At 40.8% G+C, this 12,807-nt stretch overlaps 1 protein-coding gene across 2 annotated transcripts in view; it reads left to right on the top strand.

Moving 5' to 3' along the window:
- The window catches only part of DCTN4 (dynactin subunit 4), a 32,008-nt gene extending 19,881 nt beyond the window's left edge, over positions 1 to 12,127 (top strand). For both annotated transcript variants that reach the window (XM_045437098.1, XM_045437091.1), the window contains 5 exons: positions 1,766 to 1,839; positions 3,984 to 4,038; positions 5,021 to 5,128; positions 6,901 to 6,998; positions 9,521 to 12,127. In XM_045437098.1, the coding sequence (XP_045293054.1) occupies positions 1,766 to 1,839; positions 3,984 to 4,038; positions 5,021 to 5,128; positions 6,901 to 6,998; positions 9,521 to 9,734 (549 nt within the window). In that variant the 3' untranslated portion in view covers positions 9,735 to 12,127. The remainder of the gene's footprint in view (positions 1 to 1,765; positions 1,840 to 3,983; positions 4,039 to 5,020; positions 5,129 to 6,900; positions 6,999 to 9,520) is intronic.
- The last annotated feature ends 680 nt before the right edge of the window (positions 12,128 to 12,807 follow it).

The raw sequence follows: 12,807 nt of genomic DNA on the forward strand, positions 1-12,807 counted from the left end.
TATTCTTGGGATGCAGGGCTGGTTCAGCATTTAAAAATCAATGAAATCCATCACATCAGCAGACTTAAAAAAAAAAAAAAAATCACATGATCATATTGATAGATGCAGAAAAGGCATTTGACAAAATCAAACACCCATTCATGATAAAAAGAAAAAAAACTCTCAAAAACAGGAATAGTGAACTTTCTCTACTTGATACAGACTGTCTACCAAAAGAAAAGAAAGGGAGGAGCGCCTGGGTGGCTCATTCGGTTCAGCATCTGACTCTTTTTTTGGCTCAGTTCGTGATCTCACAGTTCATGGGATCAAGCATCATGTCGGGCTTTCTGCTGGCAGTACAGAGCCTGCTTGGGATGCTCTCTTCCCCTCCCCCCACTTGTACTCTTTCTCTCTTCTCTCAAAATAAACATTAAAAAAAACTTTTAAGTTTATTTATTTAAACAGAGTGCGGGAGGGGCAGAGAGAGAGGGGAAAGAGAGATAAAATCCCAAGCAGGCTCGTCATTGCCAGTGCAGAGCCCAGTGTGGAGCTTGAACCCACAAACTGTGAGATCATGACCTGAGCTGAAACCAAGAGTTGGATACTCAACTGACTGAGCCACCCAGGCGCTCCAATAAATATTTAAAAAAATAATAAAGGATTAGTGTCCAGAATACATGAAGAACTTTAGCAAATTAGTAAGGAAAAGATAACAACGGGATAAAAATACCCAGTAAATAGTAACATGCAAGTCATGGCAGAGGAAATCCCAGTAGACAGTAAACATGAAAAATATTCCTACAGTAATCCAGAAAGTGTCTGTTAAAACTACAGTGAGACACCATTTGATAGTTACCAGGTTAACAAAACATAACGTGTGGGAAATGATTGTACAAGAATCCTCTTTGCTGCATTATTTATAGTAGCAAAGTCGTGGAAACATCCTAGATATCCGTCAATTTGGGCATAGAAATGATGACAGTAGGATACAGAGGTACCTCTGTGTGCGGACATGGAATACCAAGACAGGAAGTGAAGACAAAGGGCGGAGGAGTATATAAAGTGCTCCCTTTTGTGTTACTGCAAAAAAGATGATGTCTGTGTATACTTGTACATGCATAGGCTATTTGTGAAAAAACGAGAAACTGGTTGGGTTCTGGGGAGCGGGACAAGGGGACAAGTGATGGGTACCTTTACGCTGTACTTTTTTGGACTATTAAGAAATTTTTTTAACCAGACGTATGTAGTACCCATTCAAGAAAGTAAGTAAATAATTGTTACTGTATTTTAAAGCATGGAATCTGGAAACACACTATGTCGATTTAAATCCCAGCTTCAGTTCTTATTGGATCCATGAAGTAGTACAGATTACTCATCCTTTCCATGCCCCATTGTCATCACCTGTAAAATGGGGACAATAATAGTTATGGTACGTAACTTTCCTTATAAAGTGGATGTGATGTTTAAATCCACTTAAGCTAAGGAGCACGTTGCTCAACACACATAATATGTACCCAGTATGTGTTATTATTTCAGCAGTTGTTAGGCCCCACAAAGGTAGGATAGTGTTTGATAGTGTGGTTGCTTATATCCACAAGTCCAAAACATCATCTTTTGTAACTTGTGGTGATCAGTAGCATACACACTGTTTCAAAGTAGATGTGGTCTTAGAGCAGAATGAAACAAACCTCGAGTAAATGCTGTCCTTCTGAATTTAGCAGCTCTGTGGATCCAGCATGGGTGTTCTTGTTTTCCTCTGATACGTATTAGAATTTTTTCTTTTTAGAAATGTGAACATAATTTGAGCAAGCCAGAATTTAATCCAACATCCATCAAATTCAAAATCCAGCTGGTTGCTGTGTGAGTATTTTGGGATTGGTGTTTTTAGTTACTGTTTTTTGGCTTTTTTCATTATGAAATGTATTTACTCTAGGCTTACAAGAAGAAAATGACATCAGAACAGTTTTGCTATTTCTTCTGTTTAGATTTTGAACTACGTATCATGAAGTTAAATACAAATTATAGACCTAGAGTCAAGGGTGTTTGTACTAGGGACACAGGGACAGTGTGGTCCGGGGCAGAGATTGTTTTGTTTGTTATTGGACAGAGAGTCACTGGTCACTCATTACAAATTACAAAGTGCCTAATTTTGGTATTGATCCAAAATATCAAAGTAAAAAATAATAAAGTATGGCAAATCAAAGAGTATCCCTTTCATTGTTCCTCTTAGTTATGTTCTGATAACAGTCTTTGAGTGGGATAAAAGTGATTATTAGTGTTAATTCACTGGGACTTGTCAAGAGAAGGGAATTTTATGTACGAAAATCACCTTTCAAACAAGAAAAGTAGTTTGAGAAATTAGGAAAATAATTGTCTTGATTTTAGGGCAAGAGAGCCCTTCCTGAGTAAGGCAGGAAACCCAGAAACCACTAGAGAAAATAGACAGCTTTGCTCTTAGCAAAAAAAAAAAAAAAAAAAAAAAAAAAGACAACAAAGTCCTGGGACAGACAGTAGAGTAGGAAAGAGTATTTGGTATTCCATGATAGATAAAAATTTGATGTCCCTGGAAGACAGAATTCCCACAAATTGGAAAGGTGAAAATGGGAGTAGGACAAAGGATGTGAACTGGCAGCTTATAGAAGAGGAATCTCAAATGGTTAATGGATAAATGGAAAGATACTGAGACTTGTTAGGAGAAGTTTAATAAAGATCATTTAGTGCTCATGAGAATGTGGGGAAACGTATTTGCATACACTGTTGGTAGGCTTGTGGATTGCTTTATGGAGTCTTTTTGGAGAGTGGTCTGGAATATCCAGACAAAATTACATAGACTAAACCCAGGAGTACTGTCTCAGGAATCTATTCTTTGAAGCAAAAGCACCAATATCTAAAGATGCATATGTAAGGATGTGTATTATAACGTTTCAATGACAAAAAGCTAGAAACGCTTTCTGTGTCAAGCCAATTAACCATTAAAAACTAGTTGATTAAATTGAGGTACACTCAGGTTATAGAATATTATGCAGCACTTGTACATAAGTCGTCTCAACAGTCAAAAACATTGAGAATAGGTGTATAAACACCGAGCTGGGATTTGACTCTGGGCAGTTTTGAGTTCAGACTAAGCACATGTGAGTCTAATATTCTATTTTCTTACTTAAAGAGGCAGCAAAGGGGTACCTGGGTGGCTCAGTCGGTTAAGCATTCAACTTTGGCTCATGTCATGATCTCATGGTTCATGAGTTCAAGCCCCATGTTGGGTTCTCTGCTGTCATCACAGAGCCTGCTTTAGATCCTCTGTCTCCCTCTGTGTCTGCCCCACCCCTGCTCACACACACACTCTCTGAAAAATAAACATTTACGTTAAAAAAAAAAAAAAGGCAACAAAACATACAGTAGTTAAGGGCAAGGACCCTGGAGCTACACTGTCTGAGTTTGAATCCTGGCCACTCACCAGTAAGTTACTTCTCCCAAGCCTAGTTTCTTTATCTCTGTAATGGGGATGATGATGATAATACTTGTGTCATGCAGTTACAGTGAAGATTATGTAAGTTAATTTTTTTAAGTGTTTAAAACATTGCCTGGCATGCATAGTGCTTTGTAAAAGTATTTGGTAAGTAATGTGGTGGTGTTTTTACACCCCTGGATGGTGTTACTAAGTCAGTCTTGGGTCCCATAACCAGTTGCCTTTTAGATTTACAGAAATGAATTAATAAAATCTCAAAAAATATGTCTAGCAAACGTGTAAGGAAGATGTCTACCATGATACACACAGATATATGGGCCCTAAACTAGAAATGTGCTTAAGATTTAAGAAAGAACTCCTTAGCAGTTGGTTTCGTTTCTTAAGTTCTTATTATGATGATATCATATGATTCTTTAAAATTGTATTTCTGTGCCATGTTCTAATCAAAGAAATCTTTGCTGTACTCACTTAAAAAAAAAGTAACAATAATTTTAAGAGACTTCAATGAACATTAATGTATTTTTTTATTCATGCATAGCAATTATATTCCAGAAGTGAGAATCATGTCAATTCCCAACCTTCGCTACATGAAGGTTAGTACTTTGCTTGTTAACAGGGAGACAAAGGATTGATCAGAGATGTGTGCATGTATGTATGTGGGTGGCTGTGCGAGATTCAAGAGCAAGGGATAGAAAAGAAAGGAATCATAAAGGAATTGCGATTTTTAATTTCTTTAAGCAGGGATTCTTGACAACAGCGTCTTTGGCATACATTTAGAAGGAGTAGTGTGTACATTATACAAAGATGGAATCATGGGTGGGGAAAGAAAGAAGATGTTTTACCCCACAAGCATCTTTAGCCACGTGATTCCACCATCTCATGCCTGTGAGTGTATCAGATAATCAGGAATCAACTGGATTTCTTTACCATGGCCTTTGTCTTCTTTGAGGTCCTTATCTATGCCCCCTCCTCCTACCCCCCACCATGAGTTGTAGAATATTCTGCAGCAACCTCTTTAGTTCTTTCCTTCCATGCTGCTTATGAAGATGTTTATGTAGTCCATGTTCATTTAAAAGATTTTGCTAATCTCAGCAAAGTACCAAATAAGGGCAAATTATGGTTCAAGAAATCATAAAAATCTTTTAAGTCTTGATGAATGATTTTTTCTATGTCTGCTTACCCTGTGGCTTTCATATTTATGAGGACTTCTTTTTCAGTCCCTAAGTGGAGGGCTGGGTGGAACAAGAGGTACAAACTTTTATTGCTTAGATAATGTATAGTCCCCAGATTTTCTGGATCTAGTAACTGGCCCTTTCTGTGGGATCTGTCCTATTTCCTCATGTGATAGCAACTCCAGAGCATACATAGCCTGCCATATAAATAATAGAATAGGAATCAGTGAGCACTTGGAGGACCCAGTGATGTAGAGGTGTAGGTAGGTGTTAACTACTCAGAAATAATGGGGGATTGCGGGGAAGGTGACAATTTTGTGAAATGCTTGGTATAGCAACTAAGAAAGTGGCCCTAGGTGGCAGTAGTAGAACATGTCTAAGAGAGGCTTTTCATGTTCCCCAGGAGAGCCAGGTCCTCCTGACGCTTACGAATCCAGTGGAGAACCTCACCCATGTGACACTGGTGGAGTGTGAGGAGGGAGACCCGGATAATATCAATAGCACTGCTAAGGTAGGTGCATTTTGCCTCATCCTGATGGACCCTTACTTTTTCTGGAGGGGCCTTTTGACCTGGTTTAAAGGACTCCATGCTGTCTTCCATTTCCATATCCAAGTCGTCATCAAGTTCTTTTGATTTTACCTCTTGAGTTTTTTTTACTTTATGCACAATCACCCTACCATTGCTCTGTTGGAAGTTCTCTTCCGTTCTTACGTGCACTGTGACAGTAACTTCCTGGCTGCCTTGTTTTGAGTCCACCCCCACTTCCATTCCAGCCCATCTTCTGTCTTACCACCGAAGTGGTCTTTCTAAAATCTAACTTTGATCATGACATGCTGATCATTGGCATCCCTCTGACTTGGGAAAGAAACCCAGATTCCTCAGCATAGCAGAAGAGCTTAATGGCCTTCCCTCTATCTTTTCTTCCAGGATGACCTTCTGTTTTTTTAAAAAAAAAAAATTTTATGGTTTTTTTTTGTTGTTGTTGTTGTTTTGTTTTTTAATTTTTGAGAGAGACAGAGCTTGAGTGGGGGAGGGGCAGAGAGAGAGGGATACACAGAATCCGAAGTAGGCTCCAGGCTCTGAGCTGTCAGCACAGAGCCCGACACAGGGCTCGAACTCACGAGCTGTGAGATCATGATCTGAGCTGAAGTCGGACACTTAACTGACTGAGCCACCCAGGCACCCCTTTAATTTAAAAAAAAATTTTTTTTTAATGCTTTATTTTATTTTTGAGAGAGAGAGATTGAGAGCAGGGGAGGAGCAGACAGAATCTGAAACAGGCTTCAGGCTTCAAGCCGTCAGCACAGAGCCTGATGCAGGGCTTGAACCCACAAACCATGAGATCATGACCTGAGCCGAAGTCAGATGCTTAACCAACTGAGCCACCCAGGCACCCCTCCATTAAATTTTTTCTTTTAATATTTATTTATTTTTGAGAGAGAGAGAGAGAGAGAGAGAGAGAGAGCATGCGAGCAAGGAAAGGCAGAGAGAGAGGGAAACACAGAATCCTAAGCAGGCTCCTGGCTCGAACCCATGAGTCACGAGGTCATGACCTGAGCCGAAGTCGGAAGCTTAACCGACTGAGCCACCCAGGCGCCCCCCTCCTATCATCCATTTAGCCCATTCCCCTTTCTACCTCCCCTCCAGCAACCTTCAGTTTTTTCTCTGTATTTAGGAGTCTCTTATGGTTTGCCTCCTTCTCTGTTTTTACCTTATTTTTCCTTCCCTTCCCCTATGTTAATCTGTTGTGTTTCTTAAATTCCACATATGAGTGAAATCATATATTTGTCTTTCTCTGACTGATTTATTTCACTTAGCAGAACACACTCTAGTTCCATCCACATGGTTGCAACTTGCTTTTTTAGTAATACTAATAACCTGTGAGACAGAAAGAAGTGCCTGATATGTACACCCAGCTTGTAGATTTGCTCTCTTTCTCTTCATACCTCCCCAGGCTCATTTGTATCCATAATTACAAATATGGTTGACGTTGTTACTTGCTAACCTCTGACATAGCAAAGTTGAGGCCTCCTTACAACATAAGGCTGAGTCTAAAGAATGCTTAACTGTTCTTTGTTTTTGTACTTTTGCTGGAAATGTCTGTGTTCCTAAACAGTATGTTTTCAGACACTGTATAAATAGTGAAGTAATATTGTGTATTTCTTGAAACTTGAATCTTCTGTGTGTTTAGGTCAGTGTAACGCTGTGCTGTATTTTGTCGAATGAATATCCTGCAACTCACTGGCCCATTCGGAGGCAAACTTCTCTGCTTCCCTCTGCAGGTTGTGGTGCCTCCCAAAGAGCTCATCTTGGCTGGCAAGGATGCAGCAGCTGAGTACGACGAGTTGGCAGAACCGCAGGACTTCCAGGACGATCCTGAGTGAGTGAGCGCTCAGTGACCGCCCCCGCCCCCGACCCCACACACACACCACAGCTGGCTCATACGGGAGCCCCACGTGCAGATCCCAGTTTTCTCATCCTGGTTTTTTGAGATACTTTTTTCCTATGATAAAAATAATTACTATAGCAATTTGCTGAACACATCTACAATGATGAAGAAGAAAATAAAATCCCACTACCAGAGAAAAGCACCATTAACATTTTGGTCTTTGGCCTTCCATGTATTTCTTCCATCATTGGGATCATTCTGTAAGCCGTTTTTTAACCTTTTTTTCCTTTTAAATATATTTGTCCCTCTTAATAAAAAATTTCAAGTACATGATTTTTAATAGTGTGGACAGGATCCAGTGTTCTCTCCCTATAGTTTTATTTTTTTTATTTTTATTTTTTTTTCAACTTTTATTTATTTTTGGGACAGAGAGAGACAGAGCACGAACGGGGGAGGGGCAGAGAGAGAGGGAGACACAGAATCGGAAACAGGCTCCAGGCTCTGAGCCATCAGCCCAGAGCCTGACGCGGGGCTCGAACTCACGGACCGCAAGATCGTGACCTGGCTGAAGTCGGACGCTTAACCGACTGCGCCACCCAGGCGCCCCTCTCCCTATAGTTTTATCATTAGATTTGTCCATGTACCGCTCATCCCCTGCCCTTTGACTAAAAGATTTTACTCTCTCATACCTAATAACTGAGAAGTAACAACCAAACCTTTCCCTGGGTGAGGGTACATCAGTATACCAGTCTAAAGCTGCAGCTGGAAACTGCTCCTTCCTGAGGGAAGCATTGCTGGAATGATGCCCACAGGAACCACGCACAAATAGGAAGCTCATAGGCAGGAGCAAGCCCCTACCCCTTCAGATTTCTAGTCTCCTTTAGACCCCTCCTAAGCTCCCTGTCGGGAGCCAGCCTACAAAGCAGAAACATGGACAGCAGAATCCTGTGTCACAAAGCAAGATGTAGAAGGTGGGCTTGGAGCTGAAAGAATAGCTTCACATACAGGCACAAGGAACACATAAGCTTTTTAAACAGAATGATCCAAAGCTTCCTCAGTAAGACGTTAGAAAGAAGAAATAACATGGGATGGGGTTGGCGGGGCGGTGTGGATAAAGGGCAAAGATGAGATTAGTACAATGATTAGCAAACTTGAGTGAACTTCAGAAAGCATCAGGCAGGTGTTTTGTTTTGTGTTTTGTTTTGTTTTGTTTTGTTTTGTTTTGTTTTGTGTCTGTAGAGTCCCAGGCCCCGACCCAGATACTCTCTTTAGCAGGTCTAGCGGGGCACCAGAAATCTGAATTTTTTTTTTTAAAGCTTCCCAGATATTAGTGGTTACCTGAGAAGTCAGGCTAGAAAGACACTAATTTTTTCCGAGTTTTTTTTTTAATGAATCTGATACAAATCAAGGGTTCAGTTATTTACTGTAGGACAAAATGCATTGAGTTGGTCCAATACAGAATTCATTCTCTGTAATCCTTGCTTTATGTGGGTCCTTAAATGACATTAATTAGGTAATAGAAATTTGTTAAACCAAGGTTGGTTTCTGAAAAGATCATCTGCGATAACAAATTCTAGTCAGGTTACATGACAGATTTAATAAAAAATTGAATGAACTATATTTCACATTGTACTTTTAGGACTTTCAGGTATTTGGAAATTAATAGTATATAATACTATATAAGTAGGTAACTGTTTAAATCCAGTAAGTTTTCTTAGAGTGAGTATCATTTGATAGTAGATCAAATTCTGTCTCGTTGCCCTTTAGCTTTTTGTTTGAAACTAAGTTACTGAGGCACGAAGTTCAAGTGCATGTCACAGAAGATGAAGATTGAAACTTCAACTAAAGAGATTATTTTTCTGTTCTAAAAATTTCTAACTTACAGAGCTTATTTACAAAAACACATTAATCTGTGGTGTTCCAGAAATTCCGTTACAGCTCTGAGTTAATATCAGTCTGTATCCTATAGAAATATTACCACATGCACACAAAGATAAATGTAAAGGGGTAGTCGTAGCACCATTGTCTATAACAGAGGAAAACTGGCAATAACGTCAGTATATACCAACTGTAGTAACTCTATGAGAAAATACTATGCAGTCGTTAAGTAGAATGGAGAAGATCTCTATATACCAGTATGGAAAGGTGTTTGTGATAAACTGAGAGGAAAAAACCAAGTTAACAGAATAGTGTGCCCCTTTTGTGTTGGTTTGAAAAGCAGAAAAGTGTAAGTTTATAGAAAAATATCTGGTAGGTTAAGAACCAAAGTGTTTGTAGTTTTTCCCTGTGTGCTGAGGGGGAAAATGAGGGAGAACTTACATTTTCCCATTTGAATTTTCCACAACTGTATTTTACTTTTATAATATTAAAAAGATAGATTGACATTTTGCTGAAAGAATGCTTCATCCCCGATAAACGGAATGGTGGTCATAACTTGTCATCAGATAAAATGTAAGTCTTAGTGGCTTGGCTGACTTGTGACCTGCCTAATACTGTGCTTCTTTTTTTCATAGCATTATAGCCTTCAGAAAGGCCAACAAAGTGGGTATCTTCATCAAAGTGACCCCACAACGTGAGGAGGGTGAAGTGACCGTGTGCTTTAAGATGAAGCATGATTTTAAAAACCTGGCAGCCCCCATCCGCCCCATCGAAGAAAGTGACCAGGGCACAGAAGTCATCTGGCTCACCCAGCATGTGGAACTCAGCTTGGGCCCACTTCTCCCTTAAAAGGTGCCACCAGTGGGGCGGATCCCAAAGGACAGTACCGCCATGAGCCCACGTTAAAATGTGGAAGCCGCTGCTTCGTTAAGCCTTGTTTGTAACGATGTACCCAGGCACTACTGAATCCTCTTCCTAGGAAGGTGGGGGCACAGGCAAGGCGTTGGGAACACAGGGTAACTCCTGTTCTCTTGCTCTCACTTCTGCTAATACCAGTGAATTACTGTCTCCCTTACTGAACCCCGCACGTCGAATAACAGCAGCATAGTTCCCTCCCAAAAAAAGGGGGTGGTGGCTCTTCTTTGGCGTGGCATTAGATTTACCACCTGAGAAATTCTGACCATACTGTCTCCCAGTCTGATCTCACAAGGGATCACGGTCTCACAGATGAAGCCTAAAATGGTAACTGAAAGGTGGACCTGCTGTTAATGATCCAGCACTGGTCTGCTCTCTGCATCCCATTTAGCTATAATCTAGCACTCTAAACATACCCCTTCACTGGTTGCCACGGCTCCCATCTTGCTTAGGTTTCCACTGGACAGAAAAGTAGAAATTGTCACATCGTCTTTAGTTTTGCGGTGTTTGAAAAAACCCGTGAGATTCTCAAGGCGCTCCCATTTGCCTTTTTCTAAGTGAATACAGGATACTTACTTATCAGTTCCTCTTAAAATTTCTTTGTTGTTAGAACATGGAACTCTCTTTTGAGAAGAATTGAAGAAGCAAGCAATCACATGTCATGTCAAGGGGTGGCGAATCCCATTCATTTTAAATGTTGCCACAATATCCAGGGGTTACCGCTGTCACTGGGAGGCAGCCCTTCTGTGTCTCACTCCCTTCCCCTCCTCTCTGCCCTGCCTCTTTAACTCAATAAGTTGTTCTGGACATTTGGCACCTGGAAAGAGCCCAAAGAAAACTTGGTGGACAAGTTCACTTCTGGAATGCAGATTTTTAGCATGATCCAAAACTAATGTTCTTTCCACTGATTTGAAGGGTTACATAACAATTAAAATCTCTTGAATCCCAAACTAGATATTAAGATAAGGAACCTTTCCTCTTCCTGAGTTTAAGACTTTTATCATATGGTGTGTCAAATAAGACCATTTTGATTGTAAACCATAAAACAGTTCAGCATACTTGCCTAACAGCACACGTGCTGTTTTCTCTTGGTATCCTGGAGTTGGGTTGCTGACCTTAATTTCTGTGTTTTCTAAAGTGAGAGTTGACCAAGTAGACCAGCTGCACCACATTGTCTGTAAATGTATTGTTAGCAAGTGGCCAACACATTTTTGGGGAGAAGAGAAATTTCCTGTTTGTCCTCGTTTTGTTTTTAAGTTCAAGCCTTTAGTTAAAAAACAATTAAGATATGTAGTAGTCTAGAACATAGACAGGACATAGTAACTTATTAGCTCCCTCTGGAAGATAAAAATACTTAGGAAGCCTTTGAAAGACACTAAATTGTACTCTAAAGCTTAAGCTGACTTTATGAAACAATATTCCACAGAGTAATATATATGCTGCAGTATGAGAAAAAAATACACATATCTCTAACATTATGAGAGTAATCAGTAAGGTTTAGCCTCTTAGGAGTTGGGGCAGGGGGTTGTATGACGACAATTTGCAGACTGTAGATACAGTTTAATTTTTTGTGACCCCACAGTGTCAAGTTAGTTTTTATTTCACTACCTGCGAGAGCCTGCTCTGACGCCACTGCTCCATATTTGCTGGTGGAGAAGCTGGACGTCAGAGCGGAGAATGGCTTCCTGTGTTTACACATCCGCAGACTGTACACAGTTGTATATTGTGCGTTTACGGCATGTAGCTAGTGTTTGTTCCCAAAAGTGATAATGTTGAAGCCATGGGTCTCATCACCCCCAGGTGACACAGAAACACAAAAATACTTTTGATCACAGATTTTTTTTTTTTGCCTTTAGAAGTCAAATTAACGTGAAGAATAACAGAGTCATTGTATGAATGTTTCCTCAAGATAATTTTCAGTGCAAGCCAGTATTCTGTGTATTAGTAGAAACGGCTCAACACCTGCAGCTGGTGAATTCGGAGTTTTGTTACTTGTTTATATTAGATCAGGTGCAAGACTGCCAGTGCACAGGCAGTGTGCACCTCTGCAGGCGAATAAGATGGCATTAGCACCAGAAACTACAGTTTTGGAAACTTAAGGTTAGGTTACTTTGGATTTGTGGTTTGATTAGCCCACCAAAGGTTTCTTTTGTTCACAGTGCTTATAGGTGTAATGAGCTAAGTAAATGTCATGCATATTTGTGAAGAAACATCCTTTTTGGTCCCTTTTGGGAATGAGAGGCACTCCTTGATCCTTATGAATCACAGGTTCCTGTTTTGCCTTATAGCTTAACTTAATGTAGTGAAATAAAGCAGACAAAGCTTGAGCGTGTCTTTTGTTTGCTTTCCTGAGGGCTGATTGGAATAGCACGGCTCAGAGTCCAAAGACTGGCTTGAAGAGAGTTAGTCTGAGAGGTGGTGGGGCCTGCTCCCTCTTCCATTTCTTTCTTTTTTTTTTTTTTTTTTTTTTTAATTTTTTTTTCAACGTTTATTTATTTTTGGGACAGAGAGAGACAGAGCATGAACGGGGGAGGGGCAGAGAGAGAGGGAGACACAGAATCGGAAACAGGCTCCAGGCTCTGAGCCATCAGCCCAGAGCCTGACGCGGGGCTCGAACTCACGGACCGCGAGATCGTGACCTGGCTGAAGTCGGACGCTTAACCGACTGCGCCACCCAGGCGCCCCCCTCTTCCATTTCTTTCAATGAACGAAGCTAAAACCTCGTGTCAAGTCAGTTCCCTGTAACATACAGGTAGATGTTGCCTGAGCTCCTTATCGACGTCTTCTCAGAACCATGATATAAATGTTATGTTCAGCTTTTATCCTGCGTTGTTGCTCCCAAAGCTTACTTGCAGCTGCCCAGAATGGCCCACCCCCAAGTGGCCGCCACTCCACCTTCACCTGGACTTCTGTGACCCTGCCTTCCCCCTGCCCCAGGACTGTGGGTGACCCATTCGCGCCCCTGTCTAAAGCTGGCCCCACCACCTGGCACAGTCAGTCTCGTCCT

This window comes from Leopardus geoffroyi, chromosome A1 (assembly GCF_018350155.1).
Source record: "Leopardus geoffroyi isolate Oge1 chromosome A1, O.geoffroyi_Oge1_pat1.0, whole genome shotgun sequence".
NCBI classification, from domain to species: Eukaryota; Metazoa; Chordata; class Mammalia; order Carnivora; family Felidae; genus Leopardus; species Leopardus geoffroyi.